General features: G+C 33.3%; 1 protein-coding gene across 4 annotated transcripts in view; it reads right to left on the bottom strand.

Annotated features, from left to right (window-relative positions):
• Positions 1–24030, bottom strand: part of LOC131165477 (uncharacterized) — a 69385-nt gene that overhangs the window by 39480 nt on the left and 5875 nt on the right. For 2 of the 4 annotated variants that reach the window (XR_009139584.1, XM_058123328.1), the window contains exon 2: positions 11136–12482. Coding sequence is in view for 3 of the 4 variants with exons in the window: in XM_058123328.1 (XP_057979311.1) it covers positions 11136–12331 (1196 nt within the window). In the remaining variant the exon portion in view is untranslated. Of the gene's footprint in view, positions 1–11135; positions 12483–12830; positions 12911–13117; positions 13485–24030 lie in introns of those variants that run through there. The other 2 variants (XM_058123330.1, XM_058123329.1) reach the window with 2 other exon arrangements.

Below are 24030 nucleotides of genomic sequence, written 5' to 3'. Positions count from 1 at the left end.
TAGATGTCAAAAGATTAGGGGAAAGAATTAAAAATTCAAGATGGTCTTAGATCAAGAGATAATAAATATCATTGGTGCTTATGCTCCTTAAGTACGCTTAGCAGAAAACCTTAAGAGACAATTTTGAAAAGATATAGATGGTATTATACAAGGCATACTACAGACTGAAAAAATATTTACAGGAGGAGATCTGAATGGACATGTTATATGATTAAATAATTTATTTAACACAATTATAAAAACTATGAAAATGTTAGATGAATGGAGGAAAAGCACTTTAATACATGTACACAAAAATAAAGCAGATATTCAATCATACAATTAAACTATGGGAAAGGGTAGTTGAACAAAGATTAAGGCTAGAAACGAAGGTCTCAAAAAATCATTTTGGTTTTATGCCCAAGAGATCTACTACAAAAGCTATATATCTTTTAAGAAGATTAATGGAAAAGTTTAGGGAAAAGAAGGAGGACTTGCATATGGTATTTATTGACTTAGAGAAAGCAAATGATAGGATACAAAGGAATTTCTATGATGGATTTTTGAAAAAAAAGGTGTATGTAGTAGGTATACCTAGGGAAGTTCTATGGTGGATTTTAGAAAAAAAGGTGTATGTAATAGGTATATTAATGTTATTAAGGATATGAATGATGGAGTAATGACTAGTGTTAAGATTATAGGTAGAGAGACTAGAGAATTTTCAATCACAATAGGTGTACATCAAGGATATGCTTTGAGTCCTTATCTTTTTGCTTTAGTGATGGATGACCTAACTAGGAGTATTCCAAATGACATTCCATGGTATATGTTGTTTGCAGATGATATTATCTTGATTGATGAAACTAGAGCTCGAGCAGAGTCTAAATTAGAATTATGGGGAGAAACTTTAGAATCTAGAGGCTTTAGGATAAGTAGAAATAAGACAGAATATATGAAATGTAATTTCAGTAATATTGGGACGAATATTGGAGGCAAAGTTAAACTTGATGATGAAAAAATCAATAGCACTAGAAGATTTTGATACCTTGGATCTATTATGCAAGCTAGGAGAGAAATTGAGGAGAATGTACTGCATAGAGTTAAAGCAAGTTGGGTAAAATGGAGAAGTGTTTCAAGTGTCTTTGTGATCGTAGAATACCCTTAAAATTAAAAGGGAAATTTTATAGTATGGCTGTAAGACAAGCTATGCTATATGGATCAGAATGTTGGGTGACTAAGAAACATCATATCCAAAAAATAAAAGTTGCCGAGATGAGAATGCTTAGATGGATGAGTGGTGTAACATTAAAAGATAAATTATGAAATGAACATAATCGCGGTAAGTTAGGCGTAGCTCCTATTGAAGTTAAGATAAGGGAGAGACGACTCCGATGGTTTGGACACTTACAATATGGGCCACATAGTGCACCAGTAAGAAAGAGTGAGTTGCTGTGAGAGGCGGTAGAAGGGGTAGGGGTAGACCTAAAATAAATTGAAATGAAATAGTGAGTAAGGACTTAATAGCCCTAAATTTGTCGAAAGAAATTTTCCATGATCGCATAAATTGGCAGAAAATGATTCATGTAGACGACCCCACCTAGTGGGACTTAAGGTTTGGTTTGTTGTTGGTGTTGTATTTAATGTAACAAAATAGTATTGCCATCTATTTCCAATAGCATAATAATAATTTATATTATATGTGAAGATATTGGAATACTGTCATAATATGTGATTTTATTATATTATATAGTCAATATATTTTTATTTTATTTTATCAATATACTAGTATAAATTATATTATAATAATCTAATATACAATAAGATATAATATATTATTAATTTATAATATACGACTATAATATGACATCAATATATTATTATACTTATAAAAATAAGCACATACTACTCAACCTCTAATATGTGGCCAAAAGCATTCCCAACTACTTAGAAAACCTTTCATTTAAGAGGTTTTTTAGAAGTAATCAGTTGTAAGTTCTTGTTTTATAAGAAATATTTTAAGAGAAAAGAGAGATTATGCAATACGGAGAACAAGAACTCCATCCATGAAAATTAAAAAAATAGCATAATATGAACTACAATCAACAAAATAAAGCCCAATAATAATTTAGTGTATCACAACTCTAGTCATTCCAAATACAACTCAAAGGAACTCTTATAAAGGCACCGGCCATTAATGCCTAAAGTGACGCAAAGAAAACCACCCCATGCCAAAGCAAATGAAGAGGAAGCGTAGTATTCTAGAAGATTCTTGAATTCCTATCTAATCAAATGCACCACACCGTAGCAAGTTAAGCACAATCAAATAAAATCTTGTAATCTCAAGAGAAACAACTCCGTATTATTTAGGCACGCTAAAGCAAAACAACTCCACATGATTTAGGCTCACTCAACACTCCTCACCATGCTAAAAAAACAAACACATTGTGCAACAAATCCTTATTTCAATTCAAAATTAAGCAACAAACAAAAGCCCTAACTTTAACAGGAATTTGGCCTTCCAAATAAACTTATTTCTAAAACGAAAGGACTTCAAACAAGATAAGAATAAAAAATAAAATCACAAGAAAATATACTAGAGCTATCAGAATGTCAGTCTTTTGTATAGGGAAAAGAGAGCCCAACATGGATCAAGAACAAAACTTATAGCCCACCTCCCTAACACTTGAGATTATGAAAGAACTGAAGATTCCAAAAGCCATTACAATCATCTCAACTGTGAAAATATGGAATAGGAACATCGTGAATGGTGGAAATATGATATAAACTTGGAAAAGCATCACAAACAGCAGCATCCCCTCTCCACATATCATTCCAAAAAGCAAGCATCCCTAGACATGTAATGAGTCAAAGAAACAAAAAGTGGGGTATATTTGAGAAATACAATTCGAAGCATGGTCTTAAATTTCCACAAAATTATCAAAATTTCCACTTTCCACCACCCTAGAAATCGAAATGGCAGTCAATTTCTATCTTGCATAATTTCCGTCAAAATTTCAATGAATCATCCAAAATTTATCAAAATCTCAAAATTTTAGCAAAACTTGTCGAAATTTTAACTATAGAATAAGATTTACTTAAAATTCAAATGTGAGATTTAGACACAAAGTGAAATTCCTCTCTTAATTTATCTTTTTTTTTTAATTAAAACAAAATATTATTACAAGGGCTTTTGAAATTAGACGAAAAATTAAATTTACAACAATATTTTATTGGAACATTCATGTCTAAATTATCTTTATTTTTATAATAAATAATATTTTAAATTGATTATGAATTTCATTTATATTAAACTAATATGTTTAATGCACATATTGTATTATGAAAATGTTTAATACACATTAAATTAGAAATATGTTTAATACACATTATATTACAAACATTGAACCATTGCACCTCATACACCACATAAATGTATTTAATTTGTAATATATTAGTCCTAGAACTTACATTATCATGTCTATTAATCATTTCTAAAGTTTCATAAAAAGAATTCCACGCTTTACTACTAATTTCCATCATTCTTTCAAATCAAAATCGAAGTTTCCATCAAAATTTCCGTACTTTTGCAGCTTTGAAATTTTAGTCGAAATCAAAATTTAAGACATTGATTCCAAATACTAGCATGGGAATTCCTCCACTCACTTTATCATCCCAACCGTTTGTAAGGAACCCATATTTGATCTTGATCACCTTATCCCAAAGGGATTTGATTTTTAAAATAAAATGCGGCAACCACTCCCCCCTAAAGAGATCTTCTTGGCCACTGGACTCCCTATCCCCAATCATCCTCTAAATTTTCACTTCCTCACAACTTCCCAATCAATTAAGTGATCTTTCCAACATCCACCAGACCAAATCAATGAAAATCTCTCATCAAATTCCTTATTATCTCAGCCACATGAACACAAATCCTAAAAAGAGAGAAAAAAAAATAGGAATGCTAGACTAATAAATTCTTTCCAAAGTAACGGGACCAACTAAAGGGAAATAGGTAACTTCCGCCCATCTAATGAGCACACATCGGGAGAAAAATGCCAAAACATAACGAGCACACGTCAGGAGAAAAATGCCTTTGAAGGTCCCCTACTCTACAACAAATTGTTAGTGTTAACTCTATTAAGAACTATTAGATTACCACTTTACCTAAAAGCTTAAGCTGTTAGGTTGGGGGCCAACAATGTATATCAAGCTTTAACACTCCCCCGCACGTGCAGCCCGACAGCATGTGCAGAGATAAAGACATGATAATGTATCACTCATTATAGGGAATATAATAATTTGTTAAATACCATACAATAAACGCGGGGAACAAGACTAGAACACAGGACCTCCTAGTAACCAACCTTGATACCATGTTAGATTACCACTTTATCTAAAAGCGTAAGTTGTTAGGTTGTGGGCCAACAATGCATATCAAGCTTTAACAAGAACAACCAACCATATAAAGCTTTAATATTTTAAGGAATTTTGGCCTTCCAAATTATTTTATGGAGCTAAAAACAAGAATTAGCACTAGTCACGAGATCAAAGATAGATTCACAAGAATAACCCTGAAGAATCTAAGGACCAAGTACAACTATATGCTCAAAAAAAAATAAAAAATAAAAATAAAAAAAATAAAGGCAACAATTTTCTGACATCACCAACAAAGAAAAGAACTCCTCCACCTCCCTATCATTTAGAGATCTCTGAGAGTGGAAGCTGGAATAATGCATATGACAATTAGAAACTAAGAAAGAAGAAATAATGCCATTATGCCCTGTGTAACGGTCCTAGGCTCAACTCCAGTGAGGTATTGTTCGCTCTAGCCCACTGGCCTCACGAGTTTGTCCTATAAAAGGCATCTCACATAGTTGGAGTCCAAACCATTCTTATAAGCCCAAGATCTCCCTATTACACATCCGATGTGGGACCGTGACAAATTCTCCCATCCAATCTCTGACGCACTCATCAGAGTAGCTTATTCCTCTATGTAGGATCCACCCACATGATATTAGCCCCAGGTTAGCTCTGATACCAAATGTCATGATCATGGGCCCAACTCCAATGAGGTATTGTCCTCTTTGGCCCACTAACCTCACAGGTTTGTCCTATAAAATGTGACTCGCGTAGTTGGAGTCCAAACCATCCTTATAAGCCCAAGATCTCCCTAGTATACATTTGATGTGGGACCGTAACACCTGCAATCAAACAGTAAAGATGACGAAAAGAAACAAATAAAGTATAATTTTCCATCCAAATATCTTCCCAAAAACAAACACGAGAACCATTACCCAGAATAAACTTAGTATGAGGAATAAAAGGAGGTAGATCTTAGAGTAGATCTCCATGGAATTTCCAAAGAACATCTAGATCCCAAATTACCATCCCACCCATTCCCATGCAATCCAAATTTATTTTTAATGACTTTATGCCAAAGACAGAAATCCTCAAAAGGGAACTGCCAAAGTCATTTAGCCATAAGGGCAATGTTTTTAGACACCAACCTTCCAAGACCCAAACCCCACTCCAACTTAGACCTACACACAACCTCCCAACTAACCAAATTATTCCTCTTTCTCCCCAACCCCAAACCAAAGGAAATCTCATAGAATTTCCCCATTTTACTAGCTATACCCACTAGAATCCTAAAAATAGATAAATAATGCAAAGGATACTAACAAAGCAAGCATGAATAAGAGTAATGGGACCCCTAAGTAAAATAACACACCTTTCGGCCCATCCAAACACTTAGACACCCTCTCCACCACTATACTTCAAAAGACCATCGACCCAGGATACCACCCAAAAGGACCACTAAGTAAGACAAGGGCCAATACAAAATACCACAACCTGCTACAAGGCCAACTCCCTAGAATTACTGGAATTCATATCAATAGCAGTAATACCCACTCTTACCCAAGTCTATTTTTAAGCCAAGAACACTGCTCAAAGGTTTGAAGATGACCTAGAATATTCAAAAAAGAAGCTTTGTGATCACCTAAAAAAATAACACGGTATCATCAGAAAACTAAACATGGGGCACAACAAGCCCTCTTTACCCACCTCCAAACCTTTCAGTATCCCTTCTCCACCGCCCTATTTACCACTCTACTCAAGACATCTACCACTAACACAAACAAAAAAGGAGATAGTGCATCCCTTTATCTAACACCCCTTGACACACTAAACCAAGACTTGGGATCACCATAACAGAAAAGAAAATATTTGACAAGAAACCACTCATCAAAGGACATCACCTCTCCCCAAACCCCTTCCTAACAAAAATATTATCCAAAAAATCCCAACTAACTCCATCATAAGCTTTTACAAAGTACAATATAAAAATAATTCCCCTTCCATTCCACGTACAACGCCCTCCACTACCTCATTAGCAACCAAAATAGCATCCACAATCTACCTACTCTCCACAAATACACTTTCAGCCTTAGAAATAGCATTGCCAAGCACATTACTTTGGGCCCTTTTAGTGGTGGAAAAGATATTCCACTTCTATTTTTAGTTTTCCAAAGATTATATAAATTTCATCTTATTTCTTAGTTTTCCAAGATTCATGTTAAAAATATAGAAAATAAAGAGCTTGTTTAATTATGCAAACAGTTTTTCAATTTTTTTTTTAACTCTGGATTTCAAAATAATTACAAAAAGGGCAACTTGTTTTTCTATTTTCCAAAAATTATATAAGCTAATATTTGGGATCATGGAATTTTGGGACTAGGATTTGGAAGAAACTCAATACAATTTTAACTATATTTTGTCATCCACATAAATCAAAGTCCAAGATCCAAAATCCATGATCCCAAACACAAAGAAACATAGAAAATAATAAAAATATGTTTTCCATTTTTTTCTATATAAATTTAGGAAAACTAGGTATTAATTTTGTAATTATTTGAAAAATTAGAAATGGAAATAAGATAATTTGCAAAAGCAAGTACCCAAAAAAATGTTATTTTTATTCATTTTTTATAGAAATGTTGCAAAACTAAAAAAATCAGCGAACTTTTTTGTGATCTTTGAAAAACAAAATTGGAAAATGAAAACTTTTTTCCACAACTAAAAGGGCCCTTAGCTTCTCTCTCCTTGTCCCAACTCCCAACAAAGCTTCTTTTTCTATAAAATAAAATGTTTTTATGTTTTGGCAGCTCAAAATTTGTTTCTCACTAGTTCCTTCAATGCTCTTTTTCATGAGGGTGTGGAATAATTTATTAGGTTTATTTAGAGAGAGTTGGGTGCCCATGGGCCGTGGAGCATCTTTGTATCTCTTTTCTTCATTTTGGAAGGAGTAGGGATGGTTTGGCATAGTGGAGATGTGGGTTTTTGCTATCTTGTGGGGGATTTGGTTGAAGCAGAACACACGTATATTCATAAGAATGAAGATGTCTTACGCTACTTTGGGATAGGATCCAGCATTTGGCCTCACTGTGGACTTATGCTGCTGGTTGCTTCAGGGGATTGTCTTTTTCAGACTTATAGCATGATGGAAGGAAGTGCTGTTTTAATTTTTATTTTCTAAGGAGGATTTCTTATGCTCCTTTTTTGTATTGTATTTTTTTTCTTTAGGAAGAAGAAGAACAATGGTGGTAGTAATAAATTAATAATTATAACAATAATAATGACAACAACCACAATTGTGGGAAAAAATTCAGTATTTGGCCTCACTTTGGTGCGCTGGTTTGGGTTTTTCAGAGGAATTAGTTTCCATGAGTTACATAGAGATTGCAGGAACATTTTGGAATGCTGATTTATAAATTTTTGGTATTTTTTTGCTGTTTTTAGTGGATAATTCCAGGCCTTTTTTGGGAAGATGTCTCATTCTCCCTTGTATAAATTCTCTTCCTATGAATAAAATTTTCTTTTGCTATATAAAAAAATTAAAAAAAAAAAAAAAACAACACAATTGTAATAACAATAATTAATAAAATATAAATAAAATAAAATAATTTTGTAATATGTTACTATTATAAAAACAATAAAATAATAATAATAATAACAACAGCAGCAGCAGTAGTAATTCAAACAGTAAAATGAAAACTCAACAAAAACATTATTTATATATATATTCGCTTATTTCATTTTTTTTATTATCAATAAAGAATGTAAAAAATATAACAATCCAAAGAAGCATAAATATCCAATAAAAAAATGTTGAATTGAGGTCGTACATTTTGAATGATTGCAAAATTGAATAGTTTTGCATTAGGGGCATTCTTGGAAAAATGATTTATTTTGTTCCAAGCCACCATTGAAGAATAACAAACAGTGGAAAGGAATAGAAGCTATGATTTTTACAGCCACCTTTTGTTTACTAAATCAAAAGCAGTAACCCAATTCCAACAGTTATTCCACTCCTGCCTTGAATTCCTACCTCAATTCATTTCCTACTTCAATTCCATTCCGCAAACCAATTAGGAAGTAATTATTTTTTTAAGGAATCAAACACTACTTCTTTCCAAGTATTTCTTGCTAGTGATAAGTGATACAACTACTTATTTCATATTACAAAACAGAGGCTTAGATATTTCGTTACTTTAATCAACAGTTACTCGAGAATGACATGGTTGGTTCCAATAGAAGAACATTTTGAGTTGTGTTTTTAAATCCCTAAGTGTTGAAATTCAAACTCTACTTAGTACTTTATTATATGATAATCATTGAAGGGGAGCTTAGGCGTAAGGTTGTCGTCATGTGATCTAGAGGTAATAGGTTCGAAGCGTGGAAACAGCCTCTTAAAAATATGCAAGGTAAGGCTGCATACTATAGACCCATTGTGGTCCGCCCCTTCCCCAGACCTGCATACACGGGAGCTTTGTGCACTGGGCTGCCCTTTTTTTTAATTATATGATAATCATGGAACTCTTTTGTGCTCCTTTTAACAATTTTATGGAAGATCAACAGATCGATAATTATTCTTCTTCTGCTTCTACAACACAAACAAAAAGAAAAAAACAAATGCAAGAATCAGCATTTGCATAATTGTATCAATCATTTTTCATTCTGTTATACCTCAAATGTTGGTTCCAAACAATACTAGGCTGACATCATTCTTGTACACCATGTCATCTTAATCATCAACTCTCCAACAATTTAAAATTGAACTCTTGTTTTTGTATTCTTTGTGTTCCCAAAGGCATTTTTCTTGATTTGCATTCATTTTTTGAATTTATTTATGCCATACCCTTGCTCCAGATTTAGGTATTCATCCCTTGATCTCTTGAGTGTGCGTTTTGGTCCATTCTCATACCCAAAAAGGTTACATTGTCATCCTCCATCTTATTATGGGTTTTTAAGTAACCATCTATCATCTCCATTTTTTTCCTTTCAAAGCACCCTCCTTGTCTTCTCTTGCTTCTCTTCTAATACTCCTCTCCCTTCTAATTCTATTGTGCATGTGACCTCTAAGCCTCATGTATGCAGCTTACCATTCTCTTCCATTTCACAGGAGTACACAACATCAACATTCTATTGCTATTTGAAATGTAAAACTTGTACCTCACATCCTATTGAAAGATTCCTCCTTGGATCTGTGAGCTGTCATACTGTTGCTTTGTTGCTTCACTTTCTTTGTTGACTCCTTCAAAGCCTTTTCCAGAAACCATGTCTAATCAAGGTTGGAGAACAGCTATAGGTGAAGAGATCATACTTATACATGAAAACTTGTTCCTCTTCCTCACAAAAAAGGAAAAAAAATATATTTGGTTGTTTGTGTCTATGCAAAAAATTACTGATAGATTTGTCACAAAGTTAAAAGCAACAATAGTAGGTAGGTATACACACAAACCTGTAACATTGATTATGTAGAGAGTCACTCCAGTAGCTAAGATTATTTTTGTTTGATTTTGTTATTTATTGTTGATAACTGCTAATTATTATTATTATAAATATTTTTATTATTATTTTATAAACAAAGAAATCTAATAGAATAGAATAAAAAATAAAATAAATAAAATAATACAAAGAAATAAAATCAGCCATCAGACTACTAAAGCTAGCCAATCCCAACGAATATCAGAAAACCTCACTCCCAAAAAGTAACCAGCAGCAGCACACCAAACTCCCATAACAAAGAAGAATTCATCTTTTTCCCATTAAATATTTGAGCACTTTGTTCCAGCCATAAAACCCACAGAACTGCAAAACCACACAACTTCACAGAGCATCTGCTTCCTTCCTTCTACCAAAACCAGGGAAAAAAAGACCAACAAATCGTCCACCCCAGGAGACCAAAAAGCTCATTCCGAATATTCCAACCAAAACCAAAAGAAAAAAAAAACAGATCAGAAGCTGTTTCTGAACCATGAAAACATAAAGAACACACATCAGGTTAAATAAGTTGGCCTTTTAATTCTGACTGGGCAAGTGCAGTGTCTCACAGGAGATCTATTAGTGGGTATTGCATTTTTCTGCGATGTACTCAAACTTCTTGGTGAAGATGCAGATTGTTGTGCTATAGAAACAAAAGCAGAGTACTGGCTCACACTACTTGTTAGTTGATGCAGTAATAGAATTTATTGAGGCACTTGGTTTTCTTCCCTTCCAACAGAGCCATATTGTGACAACAAGATACAGTGCATGTATTTTCGAATCCAGTATTTGATGCAGAGACTAAGCACACCATAGATCAATAAGTTTGTGCACATGAAACTTGTGAGGGGAGATATTTGCACTCTATACATCTCATCTGAGATGCAGCTTGTGGATTTATTTGCTCAGGGGTTTTAAGTGAGAAGCTTGAATTATTTGATATTTGTAGTCCAGACTGAGGAGAGTTATTCAAAATTCATTAGATTAGATATGCATGCCAAATGTGCATTGGACTTATTAAAACTTAGTGTTACCAGATAATAAACAAGGATAAGCAAAAAAAAACTTAATGAACATCTTATAGAAAATCATGGTCTCACATAACCAACTTGTATGAAAGTAAATAGTGATGGTCTCACTTAGCCAACTTAAAGAAAATTACACCTCACCTCCCTCAACAGTACCCAGCTACCCTCCAACCCACCCTCTCCTCAAAAGAAAAAGAAAATGAGAGAATAAAACCACATACTGATAGCACAAAAATTCATGTTAATTAAAAAATTCTCTCAAAACTATTAAGGACAAATATGAGGACTACAAATAGAACATACTTGGTAATAGGACCAGACCAGTTGGGAACTTCAGCTTGGAAAGCTTTACCAATTCGAACCCCAGTTGTGTACGGCACTGCATCTTTTAACATGAGAGCTATTGATCCTAATTCACCTCTAGATGTTGCACTTTTGCAGCGTACTGGTTCACTGCTAGTATTCGGCAATTTTCCGGTAGTTTTCTCCCTTAATATTTTATGTTTCTTTTTCACACAAGAGTGACACAACCACTCATCAACTGGCATCTCCTTTATACGAGGATTGCAGCAAGGCACATGGTATGCATCTTCACAATGATCACAGATGAGCATATTCAGTGTAATTTCTGAATTACGACAAACTTTGCATGACCGAGAGAAGCTACCATCACCACTACTACCAACATCTTCAGAAAAAAAATTAGTGCTGATGGGCAAAAATCTTTTTAGTAAGCCCTGGCTTCTAAGAATAGAGATGCATATATCCTTTTCTGACAGATCTTCCCTTGCTACCTCCATAGCCAACACACCAGAAGAAGAGCACTCACCTGTGTCATCTACTTCAGTCTTCATGGAAGTTGAATCAAGTTCCACATTGAACTTTGATGATGAGCAACTGTCATTTACACTCTGAAACTCACTGTTCTTGTGCACATTATTTTTTAGGGCTTGATCAGACCCATGCTGTTCCCCAACTGAACATCCATCAATAGATTCTGACTTTGAGACCAAGGGATCAATATTACATATAGTAGGCATAACAGGAGCTCCAACAGCTTCAATTTCAGGTTCAACGAGAAATACATTTGGTTCATCCTGGGCCACTATTGGAGAGGCTTCAGAACTGACAGCAGACAGACAGTGCCCACTTGCCTTTGTGTTTGCAGATGCCTGAGCAGAAAATATAGTGACAGAGCTCTTCTGAAGCTTTCTTCGCCGATATACAAAATTAAGCGTACAGCTGCCTGACATGGTACTGGTAGCTAGCTCTGAACTATTTCTTGGAACATTTAAGGAACATGAATCGTCAATCTTCTTTTCCCCAGGGATTACAGCAGCTTTCCTGCAGGCAGCCTGAGGATGAATATCACAGTTTGGACTGTTCTGCCAAGTTTCAGTACCAGGCATCCAGTCACATAAAAAGTCTTGTTTCCCATGGTCAGAAACTAAAGATAGAGCAGCTTCAATTGAAGTAGGAAGGGAACTCTGTATCAACATTTTCACCTGAATCACCTTTCCTGATATGTGGCATTTGTTTCTTTTAATATTCCGATTTAGACCACTGGCTTAAATTTTCTTCCAGATAACTTTAAGAGTAAACAAAATGACAAAGCATAAAAGCTCCCATCCCTCATCTGCATAAAGCTTCCTGGACATTTAAAAGACCGCAAGTTAATATAGAAGTTCCGGTTGACAAGTTGTTCTAAAAATCAAGCAAGAAAAAGGGAGAAAAGTAGGACAGCTTTTTATTGCAGATTAAATAAGCCCTATGCATGTGAGGAAGACAGCTTTTGGAAGAAATGCTGCAGAGATAAACATGGCAAAGAGCCAGCAGATGACAACAAATAGACACAAGGCACACATACACATAATTATTTATCAGTCTTCTTGAAACCATTGTTGTAACACATTTTCAATATTATCTTAAACAAAGACATTGATATTTGTAACAGGTACATAAATCAATCCAAATTTTATCTTAGTCATTGTGCTCTACCTCTAAAATGGAAGGAAGGTTGTATAGCAGAGTGTTGACTGCATGGTCATGCCCTGGTCCCATCGTGTGTTGGTCTAGAACTGAAATAATTATTATAAAGTTATTGACGTGTTAAAAGTGTGTTAACATGAGCACAATATGTAATGATATAAACCAAAGGCTTTGATAAGCATATAACCGCCTGGAAGTGGTCAAACAACCGAGTTAAAAAGTTATGGTGGAAGCTACTGTGCTTTGTAAACATTATTTTATGAACCATTTATTTTAGGGTCGGAGGGGGAAATCACCTTTTTTTTCCAGGACTTCTTATCCTCCTTGTATATTCTCTCGTCCATAAATAAAGTTTCTTTGTCTATCCACAAAAAGGAAAAGAATAATAATAACTCCACTGAACCAGTCAACCAAAATTCTCAACCACACATGCACTTTGCATCCTCATGAATCTTTCACATGTGATGATCCAAATAGTTAACCAGGAGATGAGAGTGGATCATATAGTTTCACAATGAAAGTGCTTTGTAGAGAGCATCGGTGTTGAACCCAAAATTTTCTGATGGCCACACTGCCGCACTCTTTGGGCAGTAATAATTCTGATACCACATGTAACTATCCAAGTCTATGGCTCCAAAAAACTAAAACATAAGACCTTAAACCCTAAACCTTAACCCTAAACACTAAACCCGAAACCCTAAACCCTAAAACCCTAAAACCCTAAACCCTAAACCCTAAACCCCAAACCTAGAAAACCCTAAACCCAAACCCCAAACCCAAAAGCCTAAACCCTAAACCCTAAACCCTAAATCCAAAACCCTAAACCCTAAACCCTAAAACTAAAAAGCCTGAATCCTAAACCCTAAACCCTAAACCCTAAACACTAAACCCTAAACCCCACCCCTAAACCATAAACCCTAAACCCTAAACAAATAAGCACATAACCTCCAATGAATGCCCAATCAACTGACTTAAAAGCTTACGCTGGAGGTTACCATGTCTATCCAGTGACATCTATTATAAGCCACACATTCCACTCAAGAGTCATAGAGGGTCAAGGACGTTCAGTGATGCAATGCTGGGAAAAAGTTGTCCAGCGATTGAATACAAAATTCATATAGCATAAATAGAAAAATAGTTAAACAATGTGAAGGAATTGAAGAAGAAAGAAGCCTACTTGAGCTTCTCAGGTTGGTAACTCCAAAAGGGAACTCCAATCTGAAATTATATTGAAATAAGTCAAGAGAAAAATAGCTATAAAAGCATCAAGAAGAGGGTTCATATAATGTTCACAAACTTGGACTGGTCCTTGGCCAGCTAGGTGACTAGGTGAGTCCAAACAGATCCACATGGTCGGACCAGCAGCCAAAGCCGTGGGTCAATATTTTTTACATATTCTATATAAATTATATTTTAGACAATACTTGTAATTTATACACTGTAGATTATAATGATGCCTATATACATAGAATACATGCTTCACCATATATAATGACTAAACAAAATTTTTTTAGTTTCCGTCAAGATGTGAACTAATATTAGCATTTGAATCATCATTTCATTTGTGCATGTGTACACCTTATATGTTTGTGGACACTGGACATAAATAATTTTTCACTTTGATTAGCACTAAAATAGAAGTAAAAATTATTAAATTATAATTTTTTGTCTGCGGACATCTCACTCTATAAAAATATTACATGTTTATTTAGTAATATTTATTTTTTCTATCATGTGATATGATACTTTTTTGAATCATCGCTTTATTTGTGCATGTGTGTAGACCTTAACCCCCTATTTGATTTGCAAAATCAGACAAGGAATTAAATCTCAAGAAAAAAATTGCATTTCTGCGTTTGGTTTGAGAAATTAAGAGTAGAATCATATTCCAGCCGGAATACAATTCCTGCAAATGGGGAATCATGATTCCAGTCCAGACGACAGGCTGCAATCGATTTTCATTCCATGAAATCAGACTCATTTTATAATAAAAAAAATTATAAAAGCAACACCAAATGCTAATAGTACTAATTATTATTAATATTATAATAAAAATAATAACTAATGATAATTGCATTAACAATAAATAATTTTTACTATTATAAAATAATAATAACAACAAGAACAATATTAATAATAAAAAAGAACAAAATAGTAATAATTATTTTAAGTATAGTAATTATTATAAAAATAATAAAAAATAATAACAACTAATAATGACTTCAATAAAAATAATATTTATTATTGTAAAATAATAATAACAAGAGTAATAATTATTAAAAAAGGCAAAAATAATTATTATTATTATTTCAAGGATAATAATTATTATAAAAATAATAAAAATAGTAATAACAAATAAATAATAATAATTACATTAATGATAATGACTCTTATGAAAATAATAAAAAAACAATAATAAAAAAAACAACAATAAAAAATAATACTAATTATTATTATTGTAAAAACAATAGCAACTAATAATAATTACAATAACAATAATAACAACTAATACTAATATTTATTACTACTAAATAATTATTAAAATAATGAAAAAAAACATTATAAATAATAAAAAAAGGAAAAAATAATTATTATTATTTTTTTAAGGACAATAATTATAATAAAAATAATAAATAAATAATAACAACTAAGTAATAATAACTAAGATAAAGATAATATTTATTATTGTAAAATAATAACAACAAGAAAAATAATATAAAAGGAAAAAAGTAATAATTATTTTAAGGATGCTAATTATTATCAACTAATTAAAAAATAGTAAAAACAACAATAAAAATAATAACTATATTAATAATAATCACTATTATAAAATAATAAAAAATAATAATCAAACGAAGACAACAACAACAATAATACTACTAATTGTTATTAGTATTATAAAAACAAGAACAATTAATAATAGTTACAATAACAGTAATTAAAACTAATAATAATAAAAATTGCAAAAATAATAATTATTATTACTATTTTAAGGGCAATAATTATTACAGAAATAATAACAAAACTAATAATAATAACAATAACAATAATAATTATTTACTATAAAATAATAATAACAAAAAGAACAATAATAATATAAAAAGGAAAAATAGTTATTATTATTATTATTTTAAGGATAATAATTAGTATAAAATAAAAATAATAATAACAATAATAAAAAATAATATTAAAACTAATAAAAATTACGATTATAAAACAAAATTAAATAATTATGTATTAGGATTTTTAATAAAAAAAATTACTTCTTTTTCATTCCATTATAGAAGTCATTGAAGGATACCAAATGTTGAAAAGAAATTGAAACTGGATTCCTACAGTCATTACATTACTAACCAAACGCAGTAATTGCATTCCAGAAACAATTCCATTCCTAACTTGATTCCATTCCTCTCTCGATTCCTTCTCTATTTCAATTCCATTCCGCAAACCAAACAAGAGGTAAATGTTTGTGGACATAAATAATTTTTTATTAGCATTAAAATAGAAGTGCACCAAATTATTACATTTATAAATTTTTGCTTGTGGATGTATCCTGCTATAGAAAATATTATATGTTTATTTAATAATATTTATTTATTCTATTTTTATCCAAAGTTGTAAAATTCCATTTAAGTTTTTTAGAATAAGAGGATACATTAAAAGAAGAGAGATATAACAAGAGTAAAGAGGAGGCTAAAAGTCTGTGACATCCTCATTAAAGAAATTAAAAAATAATATAAATGGAGAAAAAAGCAAGAAAATAACAATAAGAAGCTCAAGCCAAAAATCTAAGAAAAAATCCCTTTATTAAGCCCACAGAGAAGCAAGGAAAAAATTATATCTATCCCAAAGCAAATGTGAGAGTGAGCACTAAAAATCTATGTGTTCATCTCCAACCGTATAGCAGCACAAAACCACAATGCCCTTGCATCCTCACACCTCAAAACGCCTTTGACATTAGTCCGCAAAAAGTTCCCGAGGAGCTAGGGCACACACAACACTCACCAAAAAGTCCAAATTATTTATTCATGAGCTCCAACCTATCGAACAACAAACACAAAGATGAGAATGTGACTCCTGCCTACTAAAGCAGATCGCATGCATTAAGAGATAAATCCTTATACAACCACCTAACCTATGAGCTATGGTAGATTGTTGGCAAGGCCACAATTTCGATTTTGAGTAGAAGTCTGAGACTACAAATTTATGGTAATTATGATGTTGATGTCAATTTTAATTCCAATTTTGAAAAATATGGAAACTAGTAAAGCATGAATTCTATAAAAAAAACTTTAGAAGTTGTTAATAAACACAATAATGCAAGATTTAAAACTAAAATATTATAAATAAAATACATCTATGACATAGATATGGTGAATAAGATGCAACATTGCAATATAATAATCATATTAAACATATTCAATAAATACATAATGAATTCATAAATTAGTTTAATATTATTTATTTTACAAATACGGATGATTTGTACATAAATAGTCAAACAAATGTTGTGTCTAATATTTAACTTTTCACACAATTTCAAAAGCTTGAATGCTATAATTCAAATCCTTGTTGTAATAATCTTTAGTTTAAAAAAAAGATTAATTAAGAGAGAGATTTCAATTTGGGGTTAAACTCATATTTTAAATTAAATGAAATTTTACATATTTAAAATTTCCACAAGTTCCGCTAAAATTTTTAGATTTCAAATGATTCTATGAAATTTTAATAGAACTTTTGCAAAATGGATATCAACTGCTATTTCAATTTCAAGGGTGGTGGGAAATCAAAATTTTCGATGGAAATTTCAACAATTTTGTGGAAATTTAAAACCATGATTGTTGGCGCCAACTCTGTTAAGGATGGCCAGTGTTAAGGATAGCAAACCATATAAAAGCATCGACCCTAGAGGGGACCTTGAATTTCCAAATATGGTCAATAAGAGGCCCATGGTGGACCTAAGCTAACACAATGATAAGTATCCCATCTTCCATCCCATCCCCTTTACCACCCCTCTAGGATTCAAACTTGAGACCTCCAAAATGGACGTCTCAAGCTTTAACCAATGGGATGTATCCCTAGGAGATGGCTTTGCCAATACAAGAGGAAAGAAAATAAAGGAACAAATCAAATGTGAATAAAAAGGTTTACAAGAAAACATCCCCAAAATCAGGCCTAAACCCTAGAATTTGTATTAAACAAGACTGGAAAGATTCTAGCAAAGATGGTTCCACAGCATCCCTATCATTAAGATTTTTGCAAAACTAAAGGTCCTAAGAAACACAATCCCCATGATCCCTTACACGAAAAAGAGTCAGCTTCTAAAGGGAAAACACAAAAACCACTTCCCCACTAGAGCAATGACCTTCAATGACAAGTTACTAAGAAGCCCCTTTGATCCTTTAGACCCATCTCCTCCCCTAACCCCTAACCAAAGGAAACCCCTCCTTACATGCTCAAACTTAGCAGCTACCCTAATAGAAATCGATAAAAAGTAAAAGTGCAATCAACAGTGGGTTGTGGGTGGGCCATGGCAGTGGTTACTATAGAAGGCCTATGTTGTCATTATTACTTATGAATGTGGCAACACATAGAACATCTTTGGCTATGTGATTTGGAACCAAGGGAGACACCTATGTGCTTACATGCAAATGTAAAAACAAGAGCTTGCGTTAACAAGACCAGTATAATGTCACCCAGAGATGTTCACCGTCCATACAGTTAAGAGATTACTCATTACATAAATAAAGTTTATTTTGATGTGTACCTATGAATGTGGAGGCAGATGTCCTATTAAGGCATGTTTTTGGCCATATGATTTAAACAGAACCAATCATGGTAGAGAGAACACTACTGCGTTTATGCGCAAGGGCAAGAACATAATTCTAAAATCTGCCAAACCCAGACCCAAAGACTATGAATAAGAAGAAATCAGCCCCATAAATCCAGTTAGGAAGGAATCCATATCCTACACCATAGGGCATTTGAGAGAGAGTCTGAAAAATGAGTACTTCAAGTTGTTAGGCTCTTCAGAGGTTTGAGATCCTATGTATAAGTCGTCTCCTGGTGTAGGAGATTTATCATCTGAATTATCAAGTGTTATCTCATTAGAGCTCCCTTGTCGCTGCCATCGATGAGAGGGAATCAGCATGCCATAGATTTGTTCTAGAATCCAGTTACTTGATCTTGGCCACTACATGTTGAATCCAAAGGAGCATACTAAACTGAATACACAAGTAGGAAAGCTTCTAGAGAGGGGGTTTGGGAGTCCTGCCAACCTTTTTGGTCCCTAAGAAAGATAGATCTTTGAGGATGCGCATGGGTGGTAGAGCCATTAATAAGATCACCATGAATGAATACCAACAACAAATTAGAATCAGGCCAAAAGATGATTGGAAACTTACATTTAAGACCCAAGATGGTTTATTTAAGTGCTTAGCCACGTCGTTTGGACTCTTTAATGCCCCTGGCAACTTCAAGAGGGTTATGAAACAGGTCTCACCATTCCATAGTGATCTAATTTGTTGATATTCTTGTCTATAGTAGTACTAAGAAGGAGCACTCATCTTTGTTAAGTTTTTGTCATTCTCTGAGGAAAGTTAAGTTGTATGCTAAGCTCAAAAACTACACCTTTTTTTGCAGCCTACGTAGCTCTTTCTTGATTTTGTGATTTTTGCAGAGTGATCCTGTAAAAACCAGAGCCATGAGGATATTTCTACCTATACCAATGGAGGAGATTCCTAAGAGGGATTTAGTTCAAGATCGTACGGATAAAAACTGGGTTTAAATATGTGTGAACCTGGAGATGAAGTGTGCTTTGAAAGGGGTAGAAACAAAGTGAAGAAGGGTCAGAGCCCGTCAGCAAACTTGAAGTGCTTGGTGAATTACTGCATAAAAAGATTGAAAAGGGGTTTTCTAGGTTAATTGATTTTTTTCCCTTTTTTTGGGTGATTTCATGTCCCCTTAGGATGTAACTTCTCTTTCTCAATCTAATATACTTTCTTTTTTATTAAAAAAAAAAAAAAACAACATGGTCTTTGGGTTGCTAGCGATGCCTTCAAGGTAGGTATAGGTGGAGTTTTGCTCGAGCAAGAGATTCTATGACATTTTGTGAGAAACACCTAGAGACTAAATAGAAATACAATATTATAAGGGCATGATCTTGAATTTCCATGAAATTATTGAAACTTTCATCGAAATTTCTGCTTTCAACCACCCTCAAAATCAAAACATCGGTTAAAATTTCGACAAATCATCCCAAAGCTAGCAAAATCTAGAAATTTCAATAATGTGCTTGAAAATTGGACTATGGAACAAAATTTACTTCGATGAAATTTTTTCCTTAATAAATCTTCTTTTTTATTGAAAACAAAGAATATCCAAATAAGGATGTGAATGATAACTTTCAGGCTTTTGAAAGTTCATGCAAAATTGAACTTAGATATTAGATACAACATTTTATTCATCTTTTTATGTATAAATTAGATATAGTTGCATAATAACTAACATTTCACTAATTTAGGAATTTCATTTAGATCAATTGAACATGAATATGTTTAATACAGTTATTATATTATAATTATTGAACCTTATACACTAGATACATGTCATAGATGCATTATATTTATAATTTTTAGTTCTAGATCTCTCATTATTATGTTTATTAACAATTCCTAAACTTTCACAAAAAGATTCCATGATCTACCATTAATTTCCTCCATTCCTTAAATTCAAAATCGACATTGAAATTTCCATCCAAATTTAGGTTATGTTTGGTTTGCGGAATGCCTATTCCCAAGAAAAGATTAGTTTTAGTAGGTTAGTTACAATTAGTTATGCAAGAAATTATGTTATTACTATAAAGCAAATAAAAATGTGAAACATTTTATGAGTCCGTAATAAGGAATAGACAAGAAATAACTATTACCAAATTTCATGGGAATGTCTATTCCTTTCTTATTACATGTTGAATGTAATAATTAGAAATACACAAGGAATAATTATTCCCTTGATTTTCAAAATGTAAACTATATTCCATCTTGTTCCAAGAATTAACTATTCCACCGAACCAAACAAGCCGTTAAAACCTTCAATAAGGAATTTTATGCTTTGGCGAGATCTCCATCATTGGATATATTGTCTTTATCCAAAGAATTTGCATTCTATTATGAACACGTTGCTTTGAGCCTCTATCATATGAGTTCACAGAAAAAGTTAAAGTGTTAAGTACTAGTTACGTACAATTCCTTAATGAATATACCTATGTTCTCATACATCGTTTGGGCATACGTCCTTAGCAGAGGAGTTGTCATTTTTCATGTGATGACTGGTGAGAAATATTGGGATCATTTTTTCAAGTGGATAGTGAGGGTAACTGTGTTGAGCATATTGACCTTTTATCCATGAGGATTGCCTATTCAATAGCACTAGGTCATGTATTCTTGACACTTCTTTTAGGGATTTCCTAGTTTGTGCATGTGGGTGCATTAACTCTTGATTTGGTAGATGTAAGATCATGCTTTGTTTGGAGATGGGTCCATTGGTCTTTTTCTAAAGAAGAATATAGCTACGATAGTCTCATAGTGCCATACTTGTCAATAAGTTAAGTCTAGGAAATAGAGCATTAGCTTTAAGCCACTTCCTCCTTTGCCACACATGCCTTGGAAAGACTTAAGTAAGTTAATCCCAAAACAACTCAAGGACACAATTTCATCTTTGTTGTAGTTGATTAGTTTCCAAAAGAGCTCATTCTATCTTATACCATAAGACCTCAAATGCATCACATGTAGGTAAGTTATTTTTTAAGGAGATTGTCAAACCGCTTGGTTTGCCTAATTATTTAGTGAAAAGCTAAGTTTATTTGTTATTTTTGAAAGACAATTTTAGACGAAGTATGACAGTGATTTGATATTTTCTCCCCTTGGTGCCATACCCAAACTAATGGTCATAGAGAGGTTGTTAATCATAATCAGAGTAATCCCTTTAGATTTGTTGTTGGAGAAAAACAGGGCAATTGGGACTTGGTGGTATCTACTTATAACAACTTTGTGAACAATTCAATGTATAAAAGTTCTTCTAAGTGTGTATTCAACTATAGACCACATATGCCAATTAAACTTGTTTATTAACCACCAAATGCCCATATTTTTGGGCATGCATGGCATTTTAATCATCACATCTATGAGTTGCATCCTAAGATTAGGCATAATCTTGCCATGACTAACATGGATTACATATTGGGTCTAATGTGGATCATGCAACTAGAGAATGTAACATGGTGCTGGTGTCAAATTTTGAATTATACTTAAACATCATTCAAGAAATTCCTTCAAGAAAGTCCACACCCACGCCATTGGCCCATTCTCCACCATCAAGAAACTTAGGCCTTAAGCATACTTGCTTATTTGCATAATCATATGAACATTAGTCTTATTTTCAATGTAGAAGGTTTGGCCCTTACTAAGGCACATTCAAGCCTCTCACCTTCTCTTCTAGTGCTCACAAATGTTCTACAGTCCCTCAAGCACCATCAATCCTCAACAATGGACATGGTTATTCTCTAAATGAGTTTGTTAGTTCTCCTAAGGGTGGTTTATGACAATATTTGGTTCAATCAAGAGGCCAACCCACTTAGAATGCTACATGGCTTATTGAGATGATGTTCATGAGATTGCTCAAGCTATGGTAAAGTGGTACCTACATTCAAACTCTCTAGGGTCGAGTTCCACTTAACCAGGAAGTGCTACAGTAATTAACTACTAGAGCAGGCAGCAGCATAGGCTTTGGAAGCTAGGAAGCACATGTGATTTTTTTAAAAATATGTTTTAATTTTGTTTTTAATAATTTAGAGGTTATTATGTAAATATGTGTTTTTTTCAATTATTTAGAGGTCACTAAGTAAATATATTGATGCAGGAGCAGCATCAAGGATCTGCAGCCATCTCCAGGATTAGAAGAAATAGAAGAGAGGAAGGAAGGGAAGGGAAGTGAGAGGAGATACCAAGGGGAATTCATGATCACAACTCAATTCAAATTCAACATCAACTGCTTACAACATGGCTTTCACACACTATTTATAAGAAATCCTCTAAACACATGAAATTACACAAATACCCCTAAAACTACATTGTATTACAAATATAGCCCTAGAATACATAATACTACAAACAAGCCCCCAACATACATAATCGTAACACAAGCAAACTACACACATATACTAAAACAACTAACTAAGCACATTTGGGTTTGAACCCAATAACCATTGACCCTATTCTTCGACATAGGCCTCCAAATTGGGTTGAAAGACCTGCTTCTCATCCCACATCAATTCTCTCCTTCCAAAAAGAACTCAACTCCATCAAGTTAGGGAAAGTAACAAGGAGACAATCACCATGAATAGCGTCATCTCATTTCATAAAGGAACCAGCAGTATGCTTCAACTTGGTGAGTGGAAGAATTCATGATGGCATCAACTCATTCTTCTTGTTGTCAATGATGAGGGAATAAGAATTCTCATATCCATCATGCTTCACCTTCCAATCAAATAACCATGATCAGCCCAAAAGGATAAGACAAATTTTGAGAAGAAGGCTATCACATTGCACTATCTCCATGATGGAACCAATCTTGAATGTAAGTAAGCAGCGATCATGGACCTTCAAGTTGGTATTATTCACCCAAACAATTCTGCATTCCGGATGAGGCCCAACATCCTATGTAACTTCTTCACAGCTTCTTTAGAAACTACATTTATGCAACTACTAGGATCAATAACCAAAGTACAAAGTTGTTTTTGGCATATCATTGGAGTATGGAAGACGTTGGCCCACCTCCAATACTCGATTTCTTTAACCTTGTGGGAAGATACCCTACACCGAAGCACTAAATAGGTTTTCAAATTGCCATCATCATCTAAGTCACTTGGAATTTTTGTTTCAGCTTCAACTACTTGTGTGTCATCATCATCATCATCTTTTTTTCTGCAACAGCCATAAATAGATTAGGACATTGTGCAGCACAATGTCCAACTCTTTGATTTGAAGCAAGAATAAAAGATAGTGATGGAGTACACTAGTAGATTTTATCATCTAGCTACTCATTTTTATATAGAATGGAAAGAGGATGTGATGATAGCTTTGTATAGAGAAGGGTTGAAGCCAACTATTGCCTCCAATTTGTTGCATGTCATCTCATTACAGTTGGGGATGCA

Source organism: Malania oleifera, chromosome 10 (genome assembly GCF_029873635.1).
Source record: "Malania oleifera isolate guangnan ecotype guangnan chromosome 10, ASM2987363v1, whole genome shotgun sequence".
NCBI classification, from domain to species: domain Eukaryota; kingdom Viridiplantae; phylum Streptophyta; class Magnoliopsida; order Santalales; family Ximeniaceae; genus Malania; species Malania oleifera.
The sequence above is the reverse complement of the archived record's forward strand: the minus strand, read 5'-3'. Positions and strand labels throughout refer to the sequence as shown.